Genomic DNA, 22,697 nt, shown 5'->3' on the forward strand with positions numbered 1-22,697 from the left:
ATCTGCTGCCATAGCAACGATATTCAAAGTCAAAGTACTGACGTATAACGACGGCGAGCGGTCCGGAAGTGGTTAACATTTCTAGATATCCCCTACAACTGTGGTTCTCAACCCTGTCCTCAAGTGTCGCCTGAAGCGCGACGCTCAAATACGCTAGAGGGTAAAAAATACATGATTCCCTATGGAGATGGTTCACATCTCCACTCCAAGCCGCCTGACGCCGAACGCCTGAAGCTCAAACAAGTTCCGGACCCTTTTTTGTCGTGCGTATCGGGCGTTTTGGTCGTTTGAGCGTTTCCATTTCCCATAGAAAGTAATGGAAACGCTCGATTCAAGCGACTAGCGCGACAATGAGCGTTTGCTACGGGCGTTTCGTCGCTTTAGGCTGCATTCACACCTAGGCGTTTTCACGCCAGACGCCCGCCGCTATTGCAGCCTGCAATACGCTGGAGGGGTGATTTTACATTGTCGGCTATGGAGATGGTTCACATCTCCACGCCGAACGCCGAAACGCCTGAAGCTTCATACAAGTCCCGGACCCTTTTTCCGGGCGGCTTCGGCATTCGGGCATAGCCGACAATGTTAAAATCACCCCTCCAGCAAAAAACAGGGCTAAAAACGACGCGTTTTGTCGCCGCAAATCGCGGGACAAAACGCCTATTTTATGACGCCGCAAATCACCTACGCAAAGGTGTGAATGCAGCCTTAATCAATAGAACATTTCACCCAGGCAGAAGATTAAAAAAAATCTACCAACATAGCAACAAGTGATGAAAAGATGATCATTTTTCCTATTGGCTAAAATAAAAAACATCGAACGACGCTGTATGCAAATAAGCATGAATACGCGCGACAAAACGCCGGAAAAAACCGACGCTCAGGCGTGAATGCAGCCTAACCCCAACAGGCCATGTTTTGGGAATTTTTCTTAGATAACATAGCTGTCCAAAATACCAAACCATTGACTCCGATTTAAAGCACCTGTGCAAGATAAAAGGAAAAACCTGCAAACATGGCCTGTCGGGGGTACTTGAAGACAGGGCTGAGAACCACTGCCCTATAACACAGCAAATCTTCACTTTCTGAGTGAAGGTCCTCTTTATTATTTGGACTGGACAACGATCTTCTATGGAAAGTAAATATAAGGAAGACATGGAAGGATTAGGAGAAGCAGCAGCCGAGTCTCATCTCTGAAATGCGGCTTCCTCTGTTTTCCTCCCAGTAGAAATTAAAGAAGACATGGGGGAAACGAGATGAGCGGCTGTGGTGGGGTGGGGGGGGTTGTGGTGTTGCTTACATCATCATTGGGAAAGGCCAGCAGACCCGGAGCTCCATGATCAGTGAAGTAGACAAAGACATGGTCGTTGGGTCCACTGCAAGAGAAAAGAAAAAAAAAAAAAAAAATGTCATCTGCCCTTACTCAAGATGGCTGCAGCCAGAAATGCTAGGAGGGCGTTTTTCCAAAGTGATTTCACAACAAGATAAAAGCATGGACAGGGGAGTTTGCTTTAAATATAAAATTATTCTATTAAAATACTTCAACGCCCCTTGAGGACATTCTATTAGACGAAACGTGTCAGCTGGAGCTACAGCGGTGACGTCATCACGCCCACAGAGTGTTGCATGTGTTTGTTGCAAGTAGTTTTAACCGTTATTAAAAGTCTGAATGTTTAATTACTATACTAGGAGTTCCTCCTGTTTCCATCCCATACTGAGTTTGATGTGGACTCTTCCTGGAATCTCGGCTCTAGGGTGCCACCTCATCCCTTTAAAAAGGAACACATCTGAATTACACAGGTTCTGTGTAAGATTAAGGTGGTAATTAAACTCACTTGGTGCCTTATCTGCATTAAATTAGCCTCAGAATCTGTGTAATTCAGATGTGTTCCTTTTTAAAGGGATGAGGTGGCAACCCTACTCGGCTCATGGCATCCATCCCACTGGGTTATTCTTATAAGGCACAGCCAGACCTCCATCTTGAGGTCTTACTAGTTGGCAAGCGGCTTGTAAGTGGAGGGGCGCACTTTTTACACATGCATGAACTTTATTGGCATCCCAGTCTTAGTCCGTAGGGTTCAATATTGAGTTGGCCCCCGCCCTTTGCAGCTCTAACAGCTTCACCTATTCTGGGAAGGCCGTCTACAAGGTTTAGGAGTGTGTCTATGGGAATGTTTGATCATTCTCCCAGAAGCACATTTGTGAGGTCAGGCACTGGTGTTGGACGAGAAAGTCTGGCTCACAGACTCCACTCCAATTCATCCCAAAGGTGTTCTATCGGTTTCAGGTCAGGACTCTGTGCAAGCAAGTCTAGTTCCTCCACCCCAAACCCCCTCATCCATGTCTTTATGAACACCTTTGTTAGATAGAAATGACCCAGTCACCCTACACACCTGAAGCCGGTAATCCCTCTTCAGAGCAAAGCAGCAACCTATGTGCCATCCCAATCCAAAAGGACCGAAGAGTAATAAATTGACAAACCTCTTAATCACCTTCCCGGATCCTTTCCCCTTCACCGCCTCGGCGTCACCTCGGAGAACCGCCAGGAAGTTGGCAGGAGTGACCAACTAGAAAAAGGCACAAGAGTCACATGATCAGCAACACGGCATAACAAGGTCCTTCAATAAAATATTTAAGTTCTTCTCATGGTGACCCAACCGGTTTTCTGAGCTTTGCTGGAAAATTGGCAGGAAAATCTAAGTAGCGCTATGAAGGGTGGTTGAGCAAAACACTTCCAGCGCTGGGCAAGCCTCCATAAATTATTACCCAACATCTGTTACAAAGTACAAAAAAAACATGGGACATGGCTAGAGGGACATAACTGGATGGCTGGAGGGACATGGCTGGATATGTGGGGGGACATGGCTGCATTTGGGGACACATTTAAAAAAAGTATCGGTATTCGGTATCGGCGACTACTTGAAAAAACTCCGTCCTAAAAAAGTGGTATCGGGACAACCCAAATTTTGAATATCATTCATTTACAATACGACTTGTGTCACAATTGTAAACGCTATAATATATTTTTTGTTTATTTGCAAAAAATATTCCCACAAAAGTGGAGTTACCTTTAAAAAAAAAAAAAAATTAAAAAAAATGAAGGACTGAATTATTTTTTGCTATTCCTCCTTCATCTTTTGCTATGCGCTTTACTTTTTTTTTATGATAGGGGCCAGTCTTGGTCCTGAGCAGGAGCAGCAGGTTGAGGAAGCAAGCAACACATCTTCAAGTGCAGCATCAGAAATGGGAGTCTCACCTCCTTTGTGTAATCCTTCAGTACCCCGGCGTACACGTCTGTCCCATTGGGCCGGTTTATGATGATTCCTTTAGTTGGATTCCTGGACACAAAAATACAATTTTATTTTATTAGCGTGCTACTTACATGCCGAACCAATCCGAATGACCACATTCAATTCTTTAGGACTTCAATGTGTAATTCTAATTTTGTTCAGATTTATTGAGACGAGTATAGAAGGAGGTGTATTCCTAACCTAGGCTGAGAACACTGCTCCTCTGTACAGGGCTGCTGTTGGAAATCACGGGGCCCCCTGTATAGCCTTCCTGACAGGCCCCAACCCCACCTACATCACCCCCCAGGGTGCAGCCAAACAGCAGCACTGGCTTTATCCACCCATGCCCCCCCCCCAAAAAATCCTCCTCTGCACCCACCTCCTGGGCACCTCCTCGGTTGATGTGATGGGGCCAAGGGAAAAGTTATTTATGACCTGGTAAGCAAGTAGGAGATGGGGTTTGGTCTAGTAAAATCCATTTATTCATATAGGCAGAAATGAACCATAAAGATGTCACTGTTGTGCCGGGCCCAGGCCTCATCATCTAAACAGGACTTCCCCCCCCAGTTTAGCCGATGAGGCCTGGGCCCAGTACAACAAGACCAGTTGTACCGTTTTATCAGCGGCCCTGCCTCTGTTGATGAAGTACAGTTAGTGTGCGTCGTCTCCCTACGGCTCCATTCACACCTGGGCATTTTCGGATCGTTGCGATTCTACCCGTGAGCTCAAAATGCATCACAATCGCAAAAGAAGAAAAAATAAAACCACAGGTTCTGGTGCCAATGGCACCTAAAACACCTTGCGGTTTTGCCACGATTGTCACACAATTTATTGAGCGGCAAATCACATTGCCTGAAGCTTGACTTACCTCTACTGGAAAAGGGAAAAGTCCTGGAAGGCCCACATCTCTGGATAACCCCATAAGGTGTATGACAGCCTCAGTTCAGTCTCCAACCAGGCTACGCTGCCAATGCGTTTCAATAAGCCACTTTCCACTAGTAGGCAAGTGGTTAAAAAGGCACTGGAACACGTTAAAAATGGGCATGCAGAATTGCATCTGAAAACTGATCTGGAGGATGCTTTTGTGGTGTGAACAGGCACTATGGCAGGAGGATAGACTTCCTGCATCGAGAGAGAGAGAGGATAGACTTCCTGCATCTAGAGAGAGGATAAACTTCCTGCATCTAGAGAGAGGATAAACTTCCGGCATCTAGAGAGGATAGATTTCCGGCATCTAGAGAGGATAGATTTCCGGCATCTAGAGAGGATAGATTTCCGGCATCTAGAGAGGATAGATTTCCGGCATCTAGAGAGGATAGATTTCCGGCATCTAGAGAGGATAGATTTCCGGCATCTAGAGAGGATAGATTTCCGGCATCTAGAGAGGATAGATTTCCGGCATCTAGAGAGGATAGATTTCCGGCATCTAGAGAGGATAGATTTCCGGCATCTAGAGAGGATAGATTTCCGGCATCTAGAGAGGATAGATTTCCGGCATCTAGAGAGGATAGATTTCCGGCATCTAGAGAGGATAGATTTCCGGCATCTAGAGAGGATAGATTTCCGGCATCTAGAGAGGATAGATTTCCGGCATCTAGAGAGGATAGATTTCCGGCATCTAGAGAGGATAGATTTCCGGCATCTAGAGAGGATAGATTTCCGGCATCTAGAGAGGATAGATTTCCGGCATCTAGAGAGGATAGATTTCCGGCATCTAGAGAGGATAGATTTCCGGCATCTAGAGAGGATAGATTTCCTACTTGGCAGCAAACGGATCTTCCGCTCTATATAGCGATACAATGTAACACAATCCGTCTCAGATGTCGCCGGACATATTACAGAGGCAATACAAGGGCAACTCTGGGTGAGATTCTCAACATTCACTTCTCCGGACTTAAAGTGGAACTCTAGACACAGAACCAAGTCAGGAGGTTTTATTGTACAAAACACTTACTCTTCATTATCTGCGATATCGTCATACATCATCACCACGATCTGCTCATCGGGAATGCCGTTCTTTTTGACGATCTGATAAGCGTGGCACACGTCAGCCTGGAAATAGATCATAAGAAGAAGATGTCATGTACACATTCAAAAGAGCGCCAAACAAATGATCCAATGATTTAGCAGTTCAGTAAAATGACCACGGAAAAGGACAACAAAATGTTTTGGGGCACAAAGATCTGCCCTTTCTTCTGGGGTTTAACCACTCGCCTACCGAGGCAATTTTTTGGAATTTTCTGCACTCATGTTAAAAAATGTGCATTCTTTGCTAGAAATTACTTTTAAAATTAGCTCTAAACATTGCAACTTTCTGAATGCAAAAGCCCTGGACAATAAAATTATATATATTATAAATAAAATAAAAAAATATTCGCTTTCTTTTAAACAAGAATAAATACAATGGGCTAGATTCAGAAAGAATTTACGTTGGCGTATCTTTTGATACGCCACGTAAATTCAAAGCTGCGCCTGCGTATCTTCTTTCTGTATTCAGAAAGCAAGATACGCCGAAATTAGGCAAAGATCCGACTGGCGCAAGTCTTACGCCGTCGTATCTTAGTTGCAATTTTACGCTGGCTGCTAGGTGGCGCTTCCGTGTATTTACTCGTCGAATATGCAAATTAGGTAGATACGCCGATTCCGAAACGTACGTTTGCCCGGCGCATTTTTTTACGGCGTTTACCTTAGGCTTTTTCCGGCGTATAGTTACCCCTGCTATAGGAGGCGCAGCCAATGTTAAAGCGGGGGTTCACCCTATAAAATAAAAAAAAACTATGTACGATTACACTGAGTACGGCGATAAAAAAATTAAGACCGGCATACTGTAGCTCGCGCTACAATGCCGAATTGTATGGTAAAATGTTGTTCTGCAGGGTGAACCACCGCTTTAAGTATGGACGTCCAGACCACGTCAAATTTTTTACGTTTTACGTCGTTTGCGCAAGTCGTCCGTGAATGGGGCTGGGCGTAAATTACGTTCACGTCGAAACCAATGAGTCTTTGCGGCGTCATTTGGAGCATGCACACTGGGATACTTTCACGGAGGGCGCATGTGGTCTAGGATAGACACCCAGTCAGGAAAGTTTGAAGAGTGGCTGCGAGTGAGATAAGTGACCAAACCTGGGACTGGTTCCTAATCGCGGTGCGCCTTGGGTCCAGGACAGACACCCAGTTAACAAAAGTCTTCCATTATGGGACCAGTTCCTGGTTGTAGTGCCTCTTGTCCTGGGTCTAGGACCTCCAACATGCAGCTTTTTCCAACGAAGCGCTGTGACGTCATTTCAAACAATAACACACCCAGCTATGTTCCCGCTATAAATACACTCATTAGCTCTTGAGGGACACTCAGCCCGGCCTACGTGACCATCTTACCACACTGTACAAGCAGCCCTTGTTCCATGGTAATGGACTGAAAGTACTTCTTATAACCTCAAAGGAGCACATCGGCCCTTATCTGACATCACCAATCTCCAGTCATCAAGGGCAGCAAAATATGGTGAAAGAACTCTTGGCAAAAAACACAAAGAAAACCCAACGGCGAATCTAAATTCACTAGACCCCCCACCCCCAGGGGTTGGAAGGAGGCACCTACACATAACTGACTACTCAATTGCCCTGGGAGGACAAAAGGGAAAACTGCCTCATTAACCACTTGCTTACTGGGCACTTAAACCCCCTTCCTGCCCAGACCAATTTTCAGCGCTGAGGCACTTTGAATGACAATTGCGTAGTCATACAACACTGTACAAAAAATACATTTTTATCATTTTTTTCCCTCACAAATAGAGCTTTCTCTTGGTGGTATTTGATCACCTCTGCGATTTTTATTTTTGGTTAATTTTTATTTTTTTAAAGGCTGAAAAAAAAAATATATAATATATATATATATATATATATATATATATACATATATATACATATATATATATATATATATACACACACACACACCTCAAAATGTACACTTACCTGCTCACATTTTGCGAGTGAATTTTGAGGGCTGGCGAATGTGGGCTGCCTGGGAGCAGGGGAAGCGAGCAAGGAGTGAATTTAGGAGAGGAGAGTCGCCGCCGCCGCCTGGTTGTTCAGAGTGTGGGGAACATAACAGCTTTCAATTTAATAGCCGTGTTCCCCGCTGTGCGCCATCTAATACAGCCCCTCCCCTTGTCCGGGCACTTTGATAGACAGATCACCCATCCCAGGATTGGGGGGGGGGGCTGTATATGACGGCTTGCGGCGGGGAACACAGCTATTGAATTGAAAGCTGTCATGTTCCCCGCACTTTGAACAACCAGGCGGCGGCGGCTCTCCTCTCTCTTACCCTGCAATGGGGACACAGGCTGCAATGGGGACACAGGCTGCAATGGGGACACAGGCTGCAATGGGGACACAGGCTGCAATGGGGACACAGGCTGCAATGGGGACACAGGCTGCAATGGGGACACAGGCTGCAATGGGGACACATGGCTGCAATGGGGACACATGGCTGCATTTTTGGGCACAGATAAAGTTGTTGTTAATATTTATTTTTATAACTTAATTCTGCATAAAACATTGTCATTTCATGAGATAACTTATGAGGGTGTGTCTAGGGGCGGGACATGGTAGGGGTTGGGGGGGGGGGGGGACTGGTGGCGAGTAACCCTTGAGGCCTGGCTAGTAGCTCAGGATGTGAAAATTTGAGCCCTCTATCCATCCATCCATCTATCTATATCATGTCACTGATAATGAATGTTGTTATCTTGAGTCACTGATGACAGAAGGGGATATCGGGAGCTCTCACCTGATGTCTGTAGTTGTACCAACCATTGGAGCCGGCCACCAGGACCACCCAGTGCTTCCCGCCATCTTCTGGGTCATCGATTGGCATGGAGGTGGCCAGGACAGCGAGTCCGAGGAATAGCACCACTGGAAACATCTTCAAATAAGTATCCAATCCCTGAAGAGACAACATCAAGAGCGATTATACACACGGAGCATGAGGGATATCTCCTCAGTTGTATGTTCTGGTCCACAGACCTCAGTCTACAATACCCAACTGGAGTCCAAGCATGAACACCAAGACAGACAATAGATATATTACCACCAAGGAACATATTACTATATATCAACTAGAGCTTCACGATTCTGGCAAAAATGAGAATCAGGATTTTTTTGCTTAGAATAAAGATCACAATTCTCGTGGCATTACATCATCTTTCACATTATACAAAAAAAAAAAAAAATTGCACTAACTTTACAGTTTATTTATTTATTAATAAAAGTGTATTTTTTCCGCAAAAATTGCATTAGAAACACCGCTGAGCAAATACGGTGCGACATAAAATATGGCAACATTTTATTCTCTGGGGTCTCTGCCAAAAAAAAAAGAAAAAAGTGTATAATTATATATATATATATATATATATATATATATATATATATATATATATACACACACACACACATATATATATATATCACACACACGTATAGGGGGGTTCTAAGTAATTGTCTAGCAAAAATAACTTGTAAGCAACAAATGTGAGAAAAAAGCCCATTTATTTTTTTTTTACGATTCGGCACTGCGTCGCTTTAACTGACATTTGCAAGGTCGTGCGATACTGTACCCAAATACAATTTACGTCTTTTTTTTCCCCACAAAAATAGTTTTCTTTTGGTGGTATTTGATCATCTGTTTGATTTTTTTTTTTGTGCAATAAACAAAAAAATAAATAAAAAAGCAACAATTTTGAAAAAAATAAAATATATTTTGCACTTTGCTATAATAAAATATACACAATTAAAAAAATAAAAAATGTTCTCAGTTTAGGCCGATTATATAGCGTATATTGATTGGTTTGCGCAAAAGTTATAGCGTCTACAAAATAGGAGACAGATTTATAGCATTTTTATTATTATTTTTCTTCTTACTAGCAATAGCGGCGATCTGCGATATTTATTGGGACTGTGACATTATGGCGGACGTATCGGACACTTTTGACACCATTGTCATTTATACAGTGAACAGTGCTATAAATATGCACCGATTACTATATATATATATATATATATATATATATATATATATATATATATATATATATATATATATATATATATATATATATATATATATATATATATATATATATATATATATATATATATATATATATATATATATCCACCCAGGTGTGTTACAACTGCAAATTAATATTCACTGTTGTAACATGGATCCTCCTCCTGGCCAATCAGGAAGTGGGTTTTGATAACGGTCACCTGATTTGGTTGCAAGGACAGGCGATACCATTGGACGCCTAAGAAGAGGGGAGGAGCTAGAGGCCGCCATGGAGGAGAGGACACTAGGAGCCGAGCTGCTGAACCACACTGCCTGCTACCCATCACGATGGAGTAGGTGCCGGACCAAACGGGGGGGGGGGGTGTTTGCCCCCCTCCAAAAAACAAACACACACACACACACACACACACACACACACACCACTGGTTTTGCATTAGCGTTTTTTTAGCAATCGCGGTTTTTAGCAAAACTATAATCCCACAAAAGCTTATGGCTTAAAAAACGCAGAATGGCAGCGTTATTCAGCTTCTTTCAGGGTTAGAGCCAGAAAACGCCCCTGCTGATAAAATGTGCGAATGGACACAGAAGATAACATGCTGGAGAGTTTACCGGCTGCAGAGAAAAACATCTGAAGCCAAGAACAGTCGCTGTAAAAATATCCAGTGTGCATGACGTCTAGGGAGAGGGGGAGTAAATCGGCCTTTTTACTTTTCTGGGAACGCACATCCTCATCTGCAGAATGTACAAACAAGAAATTGGCTCCGTTACAGTCACATGACTCAATACAATCTGGAGGCAAAGAAAGGTGTGCTACTCCTTAACCTTGAGGACATTTCTGGAGTGCGCTCATCAAAACCAATTAACATTTTTATTTTTACGTCATTTCAGAAAACCTTCTGCCCTCGCTGCAAAAAAAATTAATAAAATAAAAGATTCTGGTTGGGGGGACCCGTCATACAAGCAATTACATCAAAACAGGACCGCTGCTCTTTAAGACAACAGTAAAGTTAGCCCAATTTTTTTAATATTGTGAAAGATAATGTTACGCCGAGTAAAATGATACCCAACATGTCACGCTTCAAAATTGCGCCCGCTCGTGGAATGGGGTCAAACTTTTACCCTTAAAAATCTCCATAGGCGACGTTTAAAAAATTCTATAGGTGGCATGTTTTAAGTTACAGAGGAGGTCTAGGGCTAGAATTATTGCTCTCGCTCCAACGATTGCGGTGATACCTCACATGTGCGGTTTGAACACGGTTTTCATATGCTTGCGCTGCTCATGTATGCGTTCGCTTCTGCACGTGAGCTCGTCGGGACGGGGTGCTTAAAAAAAAAAAAAGAAAAAAAAAGAAGTGTATGTATGTATGTATGTATGTATGTATGTATGTATGTATGTATGTATATATATATATATATATATATATATATATTTTTTTTTTTTTTTGGTTTTCTTATTTATTTTACTTGATTTTATTTTTACACCGTTTAAAAAGATAAAAATAAATAGTCATTTTTATTCCTATTACAAGGAATGTAAACATCCCTTGTAATAGAAAAAAGCATGACAGGTCCTCTTAAATATGAGATCTGGGTTCAAAAAGACCTCACATCTCATATTTACACTAAAATGCAAAAAAAAAAAAAAAAATTAAAAATAGATTAAATTTGTTATTTGAAAAAATTACAACAAAAAAAAAAAAAAAAAAGTGTGCCTTTAAGACGCATGGGTGGAAGTGACTTTTTGACGCCGCTTCCACCCTGCTATGCTATGGAGATGGGTGGGGGCCATCTTCCCCTCACTCGTATCCACGGCAAGCTGCGAGAAGGACCCGATCGCCTCCAACGCTGCCGACGGCTCCGGTAAGCGGCAGACAGCGCGGGAGAGCAGTGGGAGGGGCCGCCGATAATGGTCATCTTGCGGCGAATCCGCCACAGAGACCACCATTATCATTTACAGGACCGGCCACGGAAAAGATGGATATCAGCGAAAAATGTGAGAAGCGGGGCGCAACGCTGCACGTTCGCTTCTCACTTAGCTGTAGGTTAGCAAAACAAAAAGGAATTCACATTGAAACCCCTTTCAGCCAATCAGGTGTCTGTATTACCTGTCACCCGATTGGCTGAAACGACCGGCGATGTGATTGGACACCTATCAGGCATCCAATCATAGCAAAGGATGAGAGGAGGAGCGGGTGGGAGAAGACATGGAAGGACACTGGATGCCGATCGACGTGGTCACCCGCTGTTCACCCGAGACAAGGTAAGTGCCGGGCAGATGGGGGGCACAGTGGCAACATTTGATGGGCACAGCGAGGCTGCACTTGATGGGCACAGCGAGGCTGCACTTGATGGGCACAGCGAGGCTGCACTTGATGGGCACAGCGAGGCTGCACTTGATGGGCGTTTTTTTCAGAATTTTTCAGTCTGCGCCCCCCCCAAAAAAAAAAAAAATTGAGCACCAGCCGCCACTGCCCCCATGCATACATTGATTTCTGATCTAACCAAGCTGTTGCCCGACTCCCAGGAGCCTCCTGGTCACAGACTGTGTAGGAAAGGGGCTCTCGGGAGATGGATTTCTGGACGCATGCCTAGGTCCTTACAGAAGCTTATACAATGACATCACAGAGTTATACAATCTGATTCTGCCTACCAGGAAAAAGGGTTTAAAAAAAATAACGCCGCGCCATGATCGGCGGGGGAGGGGAGTTTTGGGGGGATTTCCCCTCCCTATGAACTCTTACTTCCTGAAGTGTCACAAGATAAGAAGTGAAGGGGAATCTCCCTGATGGGTCACAAGGGAGAGCTTTTCCCTTCCATGCTGCATTAAAATGGACTCAGCGGGTCCCTGGAAGACGGAGATTCATGCGCTTCCACCCAAAGCTGAATTCTGCGCAAATATAAAAGACGCACATCACTGTAATCATTAATACAAGCAGTGCCATTGCCCGAATGTGACCTGGCATCAGTCTCTTGCAGGTCCTGTACAGCAGGGCTGGAGTGCGAGACGAAGAAGCAGCACAAGGAGCCAACCAGTTCATGCAAACAAGAAGCATGTGGATAGGAGGAGAGAGAAGAGTGAACGGCTCATCATTGTGTGCAGTTTCTTCTTTCAATGCCCAGTCACAGGATAACCTGGGCTCAGAGAAAGCGGGATGAATGATGCTGGCCATCAGACTGAGGACATCTAGTGGTAGAATAAAGGTACTGCGGGGGAAATGTCCGGACTGTTGCTGAATATTGCATTGTGTTAATTTATGTTTAATTGGCCTATTCATTCTTATCTTTTAAGGTGAACACCATAATGCAACTATAGGAGAGGAGGTACTACAAGTCCCAGAATGACCAGCTGCCCAGACAATACCAGACCTGGCAATGTTTACACATCAGCAGTGTGACACAGATAAGGAGAAGAACACCATCTGGAGGAACAAGTTCTCCCACATTCATACCCAGAGGACGGGTACAAAGGGCACCGAGTCATGTGAGCGAAATATAAACTTGTAGGAGAGGAGAATGTAAACTGAGTGTGCTACCTACAGCGACCAATCAGAGGCCAGCTGAATCTTTTCTATTGCAGCAAATGGAGGAATGGCTGATATGGGCAACAGATCCGATCCAGTTATATTTACACTGACAGACCTGATCCATCTATAAATAGACCAAAATATTATACAGAAAAATAACATTTACTATACAAAATAAATATTTGCTGCATTGTTATTTCCATCGCCTGATATCCCCCATCCCATCATCATCAGATCTCCCCATCCCCTGATCTCCCCCCCCCCCCCCATCATCATCAGATCTCCCCCATCCCCTGATCTCCCCCCCCCCCCCCCATCATCATCAGATCTCCCCCATCCCCTGATCTCCCCCCCCCATCATCAGATCTCCCCCATCCCCTGATCTCCCCCCCCCCATCATCATCAGATCTCCCCCCATCTCCCCCCTCCCATCATCAGATCTCCCCCATCCCCTGATCTCCCCCCCCCCCCCATCATCAGATCTCCCCCCATCTCCCCCCTCCCATCATCAGATCTCCCCATCCCCCTGATATCCCTCCTCCCATCATCAGATCTCCCCCCCATCATCAGATCTCCCCCATCCCATCATCAGATCTCCCCCATCCCATCATCAGATCTCCCCATCCCCCTGATATCCCTCTTCCCATCATCAGATCTCCCCCCCCCCCATCATCAGATCTCCCCCATCTCCTGATCTCCCCCATCTCCTGATCTCCCCCCCCCATCAGATCTCCCCCATCTCCTGATCTCCCCCCCCCCCATCATCAGATCTCCCCCATCTCCTGATCTCCCCCCCATCCCATCATCAGATCTCCCCCATCTCCTGATCTCCCCCCCATCCCATCATCAGATCTCCCCCATCTCCTGATCCCCCCCCCCCCCCCATCATCAGATCTCCCCCATCTCCTGATCCCCCCCCCCCCCCATCATCAGATCTCCCCCATCTCCTGATCTCCCCCCCCCCTCCCATCATCAGATCTCCCCCATCTCCTGATCTCCCCCCCATCTCCCATCATCAGATCTCCCCCATCTCCTGATCTCCCCCCCATCCCATCATCAGATCTCCCCCATCTCCTGATCCCCCCCCCCATCATCAGACCCCCCCCCCCATATCATCAGATCTTCTCTTATGCCCCATACAAATCCGATGACCGATCACTGACTTTTTTCTCACGCTAGTCGCAAGTAGAAAAAACGTAAGTGGTTACTAAAGTTCCCAAAAACTTTCGAAAGTGACATCACGCGTTGTGGTGATTTGTATCGTATTTTTGGATGACAACTGTACTGATGAAACAAATATCGTACGATCGGGCATTGTATACGGAGAACGTTCATGCTCGCCCCATAATATCAGATCGACGTTCGAGATCGTCATCGAAAGCTGCGTGCCAAGAATCAGATTATCGTACGATCGCGTCGAACGCCGTAATTTTCATACGATTTTCGTATCGTGTTGTGTATGGGCCATATGTCCGATCACTCCACTGTCTGAGCTCTCCATTCTCCTGATCCCCTCCCCCCCACACACACATAGACCTCCTCCCCCCACACATAGACCTCTGAGTTCTCCTGATCCCCCCCCCCCCACACACACATAGACCTCTCCATTCTCCTGATCCCCCCCCCAGACATGGACTCCTCCATTCTCCAGGAGCCCCCTCCCCCACACTGCCCCCTGTAAGGTAGATCTATGGCCCCCCCATTCATTGTACAGATGTGATGTAGAGATTACCTTCTCCCCTGCAGCGGTCTGCGGTCCGGGTGTTATCACAGCGACGAGACCGCAGATTGTGACAATGTATCCTTCCTCCCAGCTATAGACACAAAAACAAGGGCGGGGTCACCGCTGACTGACAGCTCCGCTCACCAATCACCAGCGCCGGAGCCTGCACACACTGCTGAGTAAGGAGGCGGGGCAATCCCAGACCTTTACCCCCGACAGCAAATCACATGGACGGCTCTTCCAGTCATCTCCGCCCCCAGCTGTCACGTGCCCCCAATGTGCATGACCCTGACTCATCACGCTGGCCGCTGATTGGCTGTTGTCGGTTACAAAGTTGCAACATTCTATGGTGTAATTTTGTATCCATTATAGGAAGTGAGAGATTATTATTATTACTGGATATCATTTGTTAAAATCTTTTTTTTGTTTTTTCTGCTAGAAATGACCTTAAGCCCCCCCCCCCCCCTGTTCACATGCGATTTGACACATCACATCGGATCGCATGCTAAATCGCAGCCTATTGCTGGCAACGGCACTTTCCCAATGGGTGCGACGCCGACTTTTTGCGGCGCTGCATCGATTTCCCAAAATTTGCATCGCATTCGCACCAAAATAGTGCAGGACCCCTTTTTTTTTGGGTCCGCACTGGAATCGGATCGCATTGGGCGTGCGCAACTATGCGATCCGATTCCTGCACCGCAGTTCGCACTGCGATATGTGAACCGATCCGGGGGTGTCGTTAACTTTGCATCGACCAATGAGACCCCAGATGTCTCCATAAAGAGGACCTGTCCTGTTTTATTGTTATCACAAGGGACGTTTACATTTCTTGTGATAGCAATAAAAATTATATTTTTATTTTTATAGGGACAGTGTAAATAAAAAAAATAAAAATAACAAAATGTTTAAAGCGCCCAGGGCCGCCATCATTTTATATATATATATTTTTTATTATTATTATTAAGGGCCCAGAGGTCCCCAGGGCCCTGGATGGCACCCCCCCTTTTTTTATATAAAAAAAATATATATATATTTTTATATATATTTTTTTTCTTTCTTTTTTCTTTTTATTAAAGGGCCCAGAGGTCCCCAGGGCCCCGCATGGCATCCCCCCTTTTTATTTTTTTAAATCTTTATTTTTTTATAAAACGTTTTTTTTTAATTTATTTATTTTTTTGTTTGTTTTTATTAAAGGGCCCAGAGGTCCACAGGACCCCAGATGGCTACCCCCCCCCTTTTTATATAAAAAAAATCATTTTTTTATATATTTTTTTTCTTTTTATTATAGTGCCCAGAGGTCCCCAGGGCCCCAGATGGCTACCCCCTTTTTTTATATAAAAAAATAATTTTTTTTATATATATCTTTTTATTTTATTTTTTATTTTTATTAAAGGGCCCAGAGGTCCCCAGGGACCCCTTTTTTTGTTATAATTTTTTTTTACTTCCTTTGCAAGGGGCCCAGAGGTCCCCAGGGCAACCCCCCCCCCAATTCGTGGCACCCCCGCTTCTCAATTCACACCCCCCATTTCTCAATTAGTGGCAGCCCCCCCCCTCTTCTCAATTTGAGGCAGCAGCACCCCCCCCCCAGGTTCTCTGCTCCAGGAGGCCCATGCCTGAAGCTGTGTAAGGGGCCCCATAATTCCTGATGGCGGCCCTGAAAGCGTCCCCCCCCCCCCCAGAGGCAAACACATACGTAGGTCATGCACACATATGTAAGACCCCAGATGTCTCCATAAAGAGGACCTGTCATGTTTTATTGTTATCACAAGGCACATTTACATTTCTTGTGATAGCAATAAAAGTGATTACATTTTTTTTTTTTTTTTTAGGGACAGTGTAAGTAAAAAAAAGAAATAAATAAAAAAAATGTTTGACGCACCACCCATGCTCACGTGCAGAGGCGAACACATTCGTAGGTTGTGCACGCATATGTAAGACCCCAGATTTCTCCATAAAGAAGAGCTGTCATGTTTAATTATTATCACAAGAGACATTTACATTTCTTGTGATAGCAATAAAAGTGCTAAAAAAAATTTTTTTAGGGACAGTGTAAATAAAAAGGAAAAAAATAAAAAATGTAAAAAAATGTTTAAAGCGCCTCTCCCCCCATGCTAGTGTGCAGAGGCGAACACATACGTAGGTCGTGCACGCATATGTAAGACCCCCAGATGTCTCCATAAAGAGGACCTGTGATTTTTTATTGTTATCACAAGAGACGTTTACATTTCTTGTGATAGCAATAGAAGTAATTTTTTTTTTTTTTAGGGACAGTAAATAAAAATAAAATAAAAATAAATAAAAAATAAATAATAAATAAATAAATAAAAAATAAAAATAAAAGTAAATAAAAATTTAAAAAAAATGTTTAACGTGCCCCCCATGCTCGCGTGCAGAGGCGAACACATACGTAGGTTGTGCATGCATATGTAAGACCCCCAGATGTCTCCATAAAGAGTACAAAACCGATTATAGAGCACACATGCAAAAATGACATTTATCCTGCAAGGCTAGTTAAAAACACCTGAACATATTCAAAAATACGGGGGTTTGGTCACACTATATAGTCATATAGTGCTAAGCCCACTTACTGTGACAAAGAACCCCGAATTAGTGGGTCCTACCCTAGTAATAGAATGAAAGAACCTGGGTCTCAACCATGGGAGATAAACTCCTCTATGTGGGAGAACTCAAGGGATTCTTCCAATACACTGGTGGCCACTAATGTGAGGTAATGAAGAGGGGGAGGGGTGCTCCAGCCAAGAGACCTGGTCAGGGTCTATACAATCAGGTGCTTGGGTCTGTTACCTGTCACCTGATTGGCTGAAATGCCAGGTCAAATCATAGCAGAGGATGGGAGAAGACATTGAGGAGCGTGGAGGACCGTGACCTGCTCCCCCACCAAGACAGGTAAGTGTTGGGCGATCCACACTGGGAGAATTTGATGGGCACAGTAGCAGCAATTGATAGGCACACTGGCAGCAATTGGTGGGCACAGTAGTGGCAATTGATAGGCACACTGGCAGCCGTTGATTGGCAAAGTAGCGGCAGTTGATGGGCACACTGGCAGCAGTTGATGGGCACAGTAGCGGCAATTGATGGGTACACTGGCAGCCGTTGATTGGCAAAGTAGCGGCAGTTGATGGGCACACTGGCAGCAGTTGATGGGCACAGTAGTGGCAGTTGATGGGCAAACTGGCAGCATTTGATGAGCACAGTGTCAGCAATTGATGGGTACAGTAGCTGCGTTTGATGTCACAGTGGCTGCAATATATGGGATTTTTTCATTTTGTTTGCAACCCCCCAAAAACACACTGCACACTGGCAGCATTTGATGGGCACAGTAGCGGAAATTGATGGGCACACTGGCAGCATTTGATGGGCACAGTAGCAGCAATTGGTGGACACAGTAGTGGCAATTGATAGGCACACTGGCAGCAGTTGATTGGCAATGTAGCAGCAGATAATGGGCACACTGGCAGCAGTTGATGGGCACACTGGCAGCAGTTGATGGGCACACTGGCAGCAGTAGATGGGCACAGTAGCGGCAATTGATAGGTACACTGGCAGCAGTTGATGGGCACAGTAGCGGCAATTGATGGGCACAGTGTCAGCAATTGATGGGCACAGTGGCTGCATTTCATGTTTTTTTTTTTTCAGTTTGTTTGCACCCCCCCAAAAAATTTGGAGCACCAGTCGCCACTGACTGCATGGTCTCTGTCAGCATTTTCAGTCTGATGAGCTCCAAAATTGTCTAGAGTATGACCATTGACCACTGTTAATAAGTGTCACACTTTTTGTGTCACCTGACATTCCTCGAGATCCAGGCATTGTTGTTGTTGTTCTGGGCAGGAAATGTAGCAAACTCTGCACTTGTAGAATCGCTGATGTATGAACATTTCTTATCAGCTGATAAAGTCACCAAAAAGTGTCTCAACTGCAAAATGTGACTCCTCCAAGACAAAAGAAAAATCACCACCAAACACAATAGACACCGACCACCTCTACAGAGGGGAACGAGGGCGCTGTATTCATGGGCAATCTTAAAGCTGAACTCCGAGTACAAAAACCCCACGTGAAGACGTATACATGTGAAAATATTTTTTTTTTTTGCTAGAAAATAACTTGGAACCCCCAAACATATTATATATATATATATATATATATATATATATATATATATATATATATATATATATTTAAAGCACCTACAGAACAAACTGAGGGGTTTTGAATTTTTTTATGCCACACGGTATTTGCGCAGCAGTTTTTCAAATGCAATTTTTGGGAAAAAAAAACACTTTTTAAAATTTCAATGCAAAACAACTTAATATATATCCCATTTTTTGGGGAAAATATAAAAGATAATGTCACGCTGAGTAAATAGATACCAAACATGTCATGCTTTAAAATTGTGCACACCTGCTCAACGGCGACTTAAATTTTACTATCCATAGGCAATGCTTTAAAAGCCTTTACAGGTTAGGGGGCAGATCCACAGAGATCTGCACCGGCGCAGCGTATGGGAGATACGCTACGCCGCTGTAACTTACTTTTTGTTGCTTCGAATCCAGAAAGAATTTGCTCCGTAAGTTACGGCAGCGTAGTGTATCTCTTGCGGCGTAAGGGCGCCTAATTAAAATCGGCGAGTAGGGGGGCGTGTTTCATTTAAATAAAGCGGTGGATCCTTCATGGTGGATCCTTTCCCTGGATCCACCATTTCATGGTGGATCCTTTCCCTGGCGACCGCCGTGGTGAGGCATATACAGGCTTCATGTGGCTGCCTTGAGGTAGTAATTCTTGGGGATCTGTATTCCCTTGTCCCAGTAACTGGCATTACCATGCCACTGGGGCCATTTATTTGCTCAACTGGACCCCTTGAGTTATCGCTGGATGTTACCAGCAACTCATTATGTGCAATCCTATCCCCTACTGCCCCCGGCAAGCCACATCAGTGACACCCCTCCTGTTACTCAGCTCCCACGGCCATAATTTCTCGCCATGGTGCTGTATCAAACTCCCGACATACATGTTTGGGAATCCACCCATATCCCCTTTGTCCGCCGCAGGGGATCCTGCATGGCGTCCTTGGTTCACACACTGTGTATCTATTCAGTGGAGATTGGTTCTCCTGAGGAAGTGGGCAACCACGAAACTAGTCGAGAATTCGACCAATCTAGCAACTGACAATTACAGATGTTCCTGGGGGGTTACCTGAGCATCTGTTGCTTGTTTGTTCAATTTTAATAGTGTCAAGTGTATATTTGATTTCTTCAATAAATCGTTTTCATATGTATTACATTGTATTTTTACTAGTACCGACATAGTCCAGGAAATCCCTTAGAGTGGGGATAATTTGGGTGTAGTTACAGCCACTGCCCCGTTCTCCCCACCCTCCCTTATCTTGTTCTAATGTCTAGTTTGTTGGTATAGGATGCTGCATATAGTGCTGACCTCCTCTCCATTAGACAAACTGAATGGACCTTTTCTTCAGAGAGAAGGGGACGGGTGACACGGCAAGGGTAGAGGTTGTCTAATTATTCCCGGAGTTCAGCTTTAAAGTCGTAAATCATCAACTTAGACTCCTTGAGAACAAGAGATTTGCTGTGCAGTTGATCTTATTTCAGTGGTTTTCACACAGAAATGTTAACCACACTTTGATCTGCAGATAGGAGGGAGAGATGATCTCTATATGTAATACTAACATGAAGATTTCCAATGACAAATGCTGGAGGTATGACTATATGAAAAAACGTATCTTGGATTGAGTGGAGAGGGATTGGGACTTTGGTCAGGCTTTAATTGTCAGGGAGATTCACACTTTCTAATTTTCCTGGTGACTGTAATCAGCAAAAGTAAAGTTGAGAAAAAAAAAATCACAAATTTTGGGCTGTCCCCAAAACAGGCAGGGGCGGACTGGGCCAGGGGGCAGGGTGGCAATTTCCCCCTCGGGCCGATCTGATTCTCCCCAATAAAGGCCACCACAGCCAGGACTGGCCCCCGGCCTAGAGAGTGCACATCAGTCAGGGGTCACATCCTTAGATCTCAGGGGTTCATGCTGGGACTTGTAGGACTTGTAGTACTTCACTAGTTGCTTCAATTGGTTGGTTCAATAAGCCACTTGACTGGACTTCCCCCAAGGCCTAAGGCTGCCAGCCCTCCCCTGAAAACAGGTATAGGGGGAAATCTTCCAGTGGGGATTCCTGCACTTTAGCAGCCGTCCCACAAAAACTGATAATTTGGAGGTAACAATCCTTATATCTGAAACACTCCCAGTTCTGTAGATATACTTTAAAGATATGGTCTTTAAAGGCAAACTCCACCTTTTGCAAAAAATAATAAATTCCTTAATATTTACAGCAAAAAATAAATAAAAATGAAATGTATGTAGCACTACCCGCGAAGGAGCTGCTGTTTTAGATTTGGGCCTGTACTCTGCCTGTCAACCCCCCTTAATTTGGCTCAATCCCCCCTTGGCACAAATGGACAATAATGTAATTGTGGACCCCGAATGGTTATAGGGATCCACAATGATACCACACAACAATGACTGCAGTAAAATATTGTTACCTTGGTGTTGTTCACCTGCCACACAGCTGCTACTGACACAAGTACCTAGATTCAGGTACATGGCCGTAACTTTGGCGTAGCTTAAGGAATTTAAGCTACGCCGTCGTAAGTTAGCGAGGCAAGTACATGATTTACAATGTACTTGCTTGCTAAGTTACGGCGGCGTAGCCTAAAGCGGCGGGCGTAAGGGCGCCTAATTCAAATGTGTTTGAGGGGGGCGTGTTTTATGTTAATAGTGCTTGACCTTACGTTTTTTACGTTTTTTCCGAACTGCGCATGCGCCGGGCTCCTACATTTCCCAGTGTGCATTGCGGCTAAGTACGCCGCACGGGCCTATTGATTTCGACGTGGACGTAAACCCCGATTCACGGACAACTTACGCAAACGACGTAAAAAATTTGAATTTCGACGCGGGTGAACGGCGGCCATGACATTACTATTCCAACTTGGGCCCAGCTCTAACTTTACGCGGCCTATGTCTTACGTAAACGGCGTAAAAGTACTGCGTCGGCCGGGCGTACGTTCGTGAATCGGCGTATCTACTCATTTACATATTCTACGCCGACCGCAATGGAAGCGCCACCTAGCGGCCATCCGAAATATTGCAATCTAAGATAGGACGGCGCAAGCCGTCGTATCTTAGATATGTTTAAGCGTATCTCTGTTTGAGCATACACTTAAACATAAGTCTGCGTAGATTCTGAGTTAGGTCGGCTTATCTACTGATAAGCCGGCCTAACTCTTACTGAATCTACCTGAAGATATGGCTTAACCAGTGTTAAGATGTTTACTTGACAAAGAAATAGAACAATGGTTATGCAAAGGACATTAATTACATACAGCTCTCTGCAATTGTCACGGGAATACAGCTAGTTCGGAATATCCCTGCAATCAGACCCAAATGACCCGATCTGAGTGAGAGTATGGTGGAGGAATCTCTCAATGCAGTGACGTCAGCACTGGAACACCTCCCCACCAGGTCTCGCATAAAACAGCAAAATCACAATGCGATACAAACAGTTATAGTAATATAAAAGAAACACATAAACTCCCAACTGTATGGCTCCCCCTAGTGGACAGTTCAACTGGTGTGTGTCCTGTAGTAACGACTTGTGGGAAAAAAAGGGAATGGGTGGCTGTTCCTTTTAGAGTCAGTTAATCTTCTACTAGCTTCGTTGGTGCACTTATTTATTTGTATTCCAATAACAGGGTGGAAGTAAAAAACAAACCCTTAATGCCCACGCTGTAACAGTAAAGCTGTGCGCCAATTTCCCCAAGGTGTTGCATCGCTCTCAGGAGGCAGTGTGTCCCCGCTCGTGGCGTTGCAGATGCCAGCAAGCACAAGTGAAATCTATGGAAGTCACACTCCTGCAAGTCACACTCCTGCAAGTCAGTTAACTATGTTGATGGGCAAGTGCCCGCTCACCAAACCAAGGCCTCGCTGATCTGGTTTTCCTCAGTCCGAAACCTTCCTTCTGTGATCAGTCTTTCTGTAGCGTGGGGCCTCGGGTCCTACGCACGGCCGCTCTCTG

At 44.7% G+C, this 22,697-nt stretch overlaps 1 protein-coding gene across 1 annotated transcript in view; it reads right to left on the reverse strand.

Annotated features, from left to right (window-relative positions):
• Window positions 1–14,715, reverse strand: part of LGMN (legumain) — a 35,747-nt gene extending 21,032 nt beyond the window's left edge. The window contains exons 1-6 of the mRNA XM_040333464.1: window positions 14,608–14,715; window positions 8,074–8,229; window positions 5,242–5,339; window positions 3,254–3,335; window positions 2,479–2,564; window positions 1,298–1,373 (exon numbers count right to left, since the gene is read on the reverse strand). Coding sequence (XP_040189398.1) covers window positions 1,298–1,373; window positions 2,479–2,564; window positions 3,254–3,335; window positions 5,242–5,339; window positions 8,074–8,208 — 477 coding nt within the window. The 5' untranslated portion in view covers window positions 8,209–8,229; window positions 14,608–14,715. The remainder of the gene's footprint in view (window positions 1–1,297; window positions 1,374–2,478; window positions 2,565–3,253; window positions 3,336–5,241; window positions 5,340–8,073; window positions 8,230–14,607) is intronic.
• Window positions 14,716–22,697: the final 7,982 nt, after the last annotated feature.

Source organism: Rana temporaria, chromosome 13, assembly GCF_905171775.1.
Source record: "Rana temporaria chromosome 13, aRanTem1.1, whole genome shotgun sequence".
In the NCBI taxonomy this organism is placed as follows: domain Eukaryota; kingdom Metazoa; phylum Chordata; class Amphibia; order Anura; family Ranidae; genus Rana; species Rana temporaria.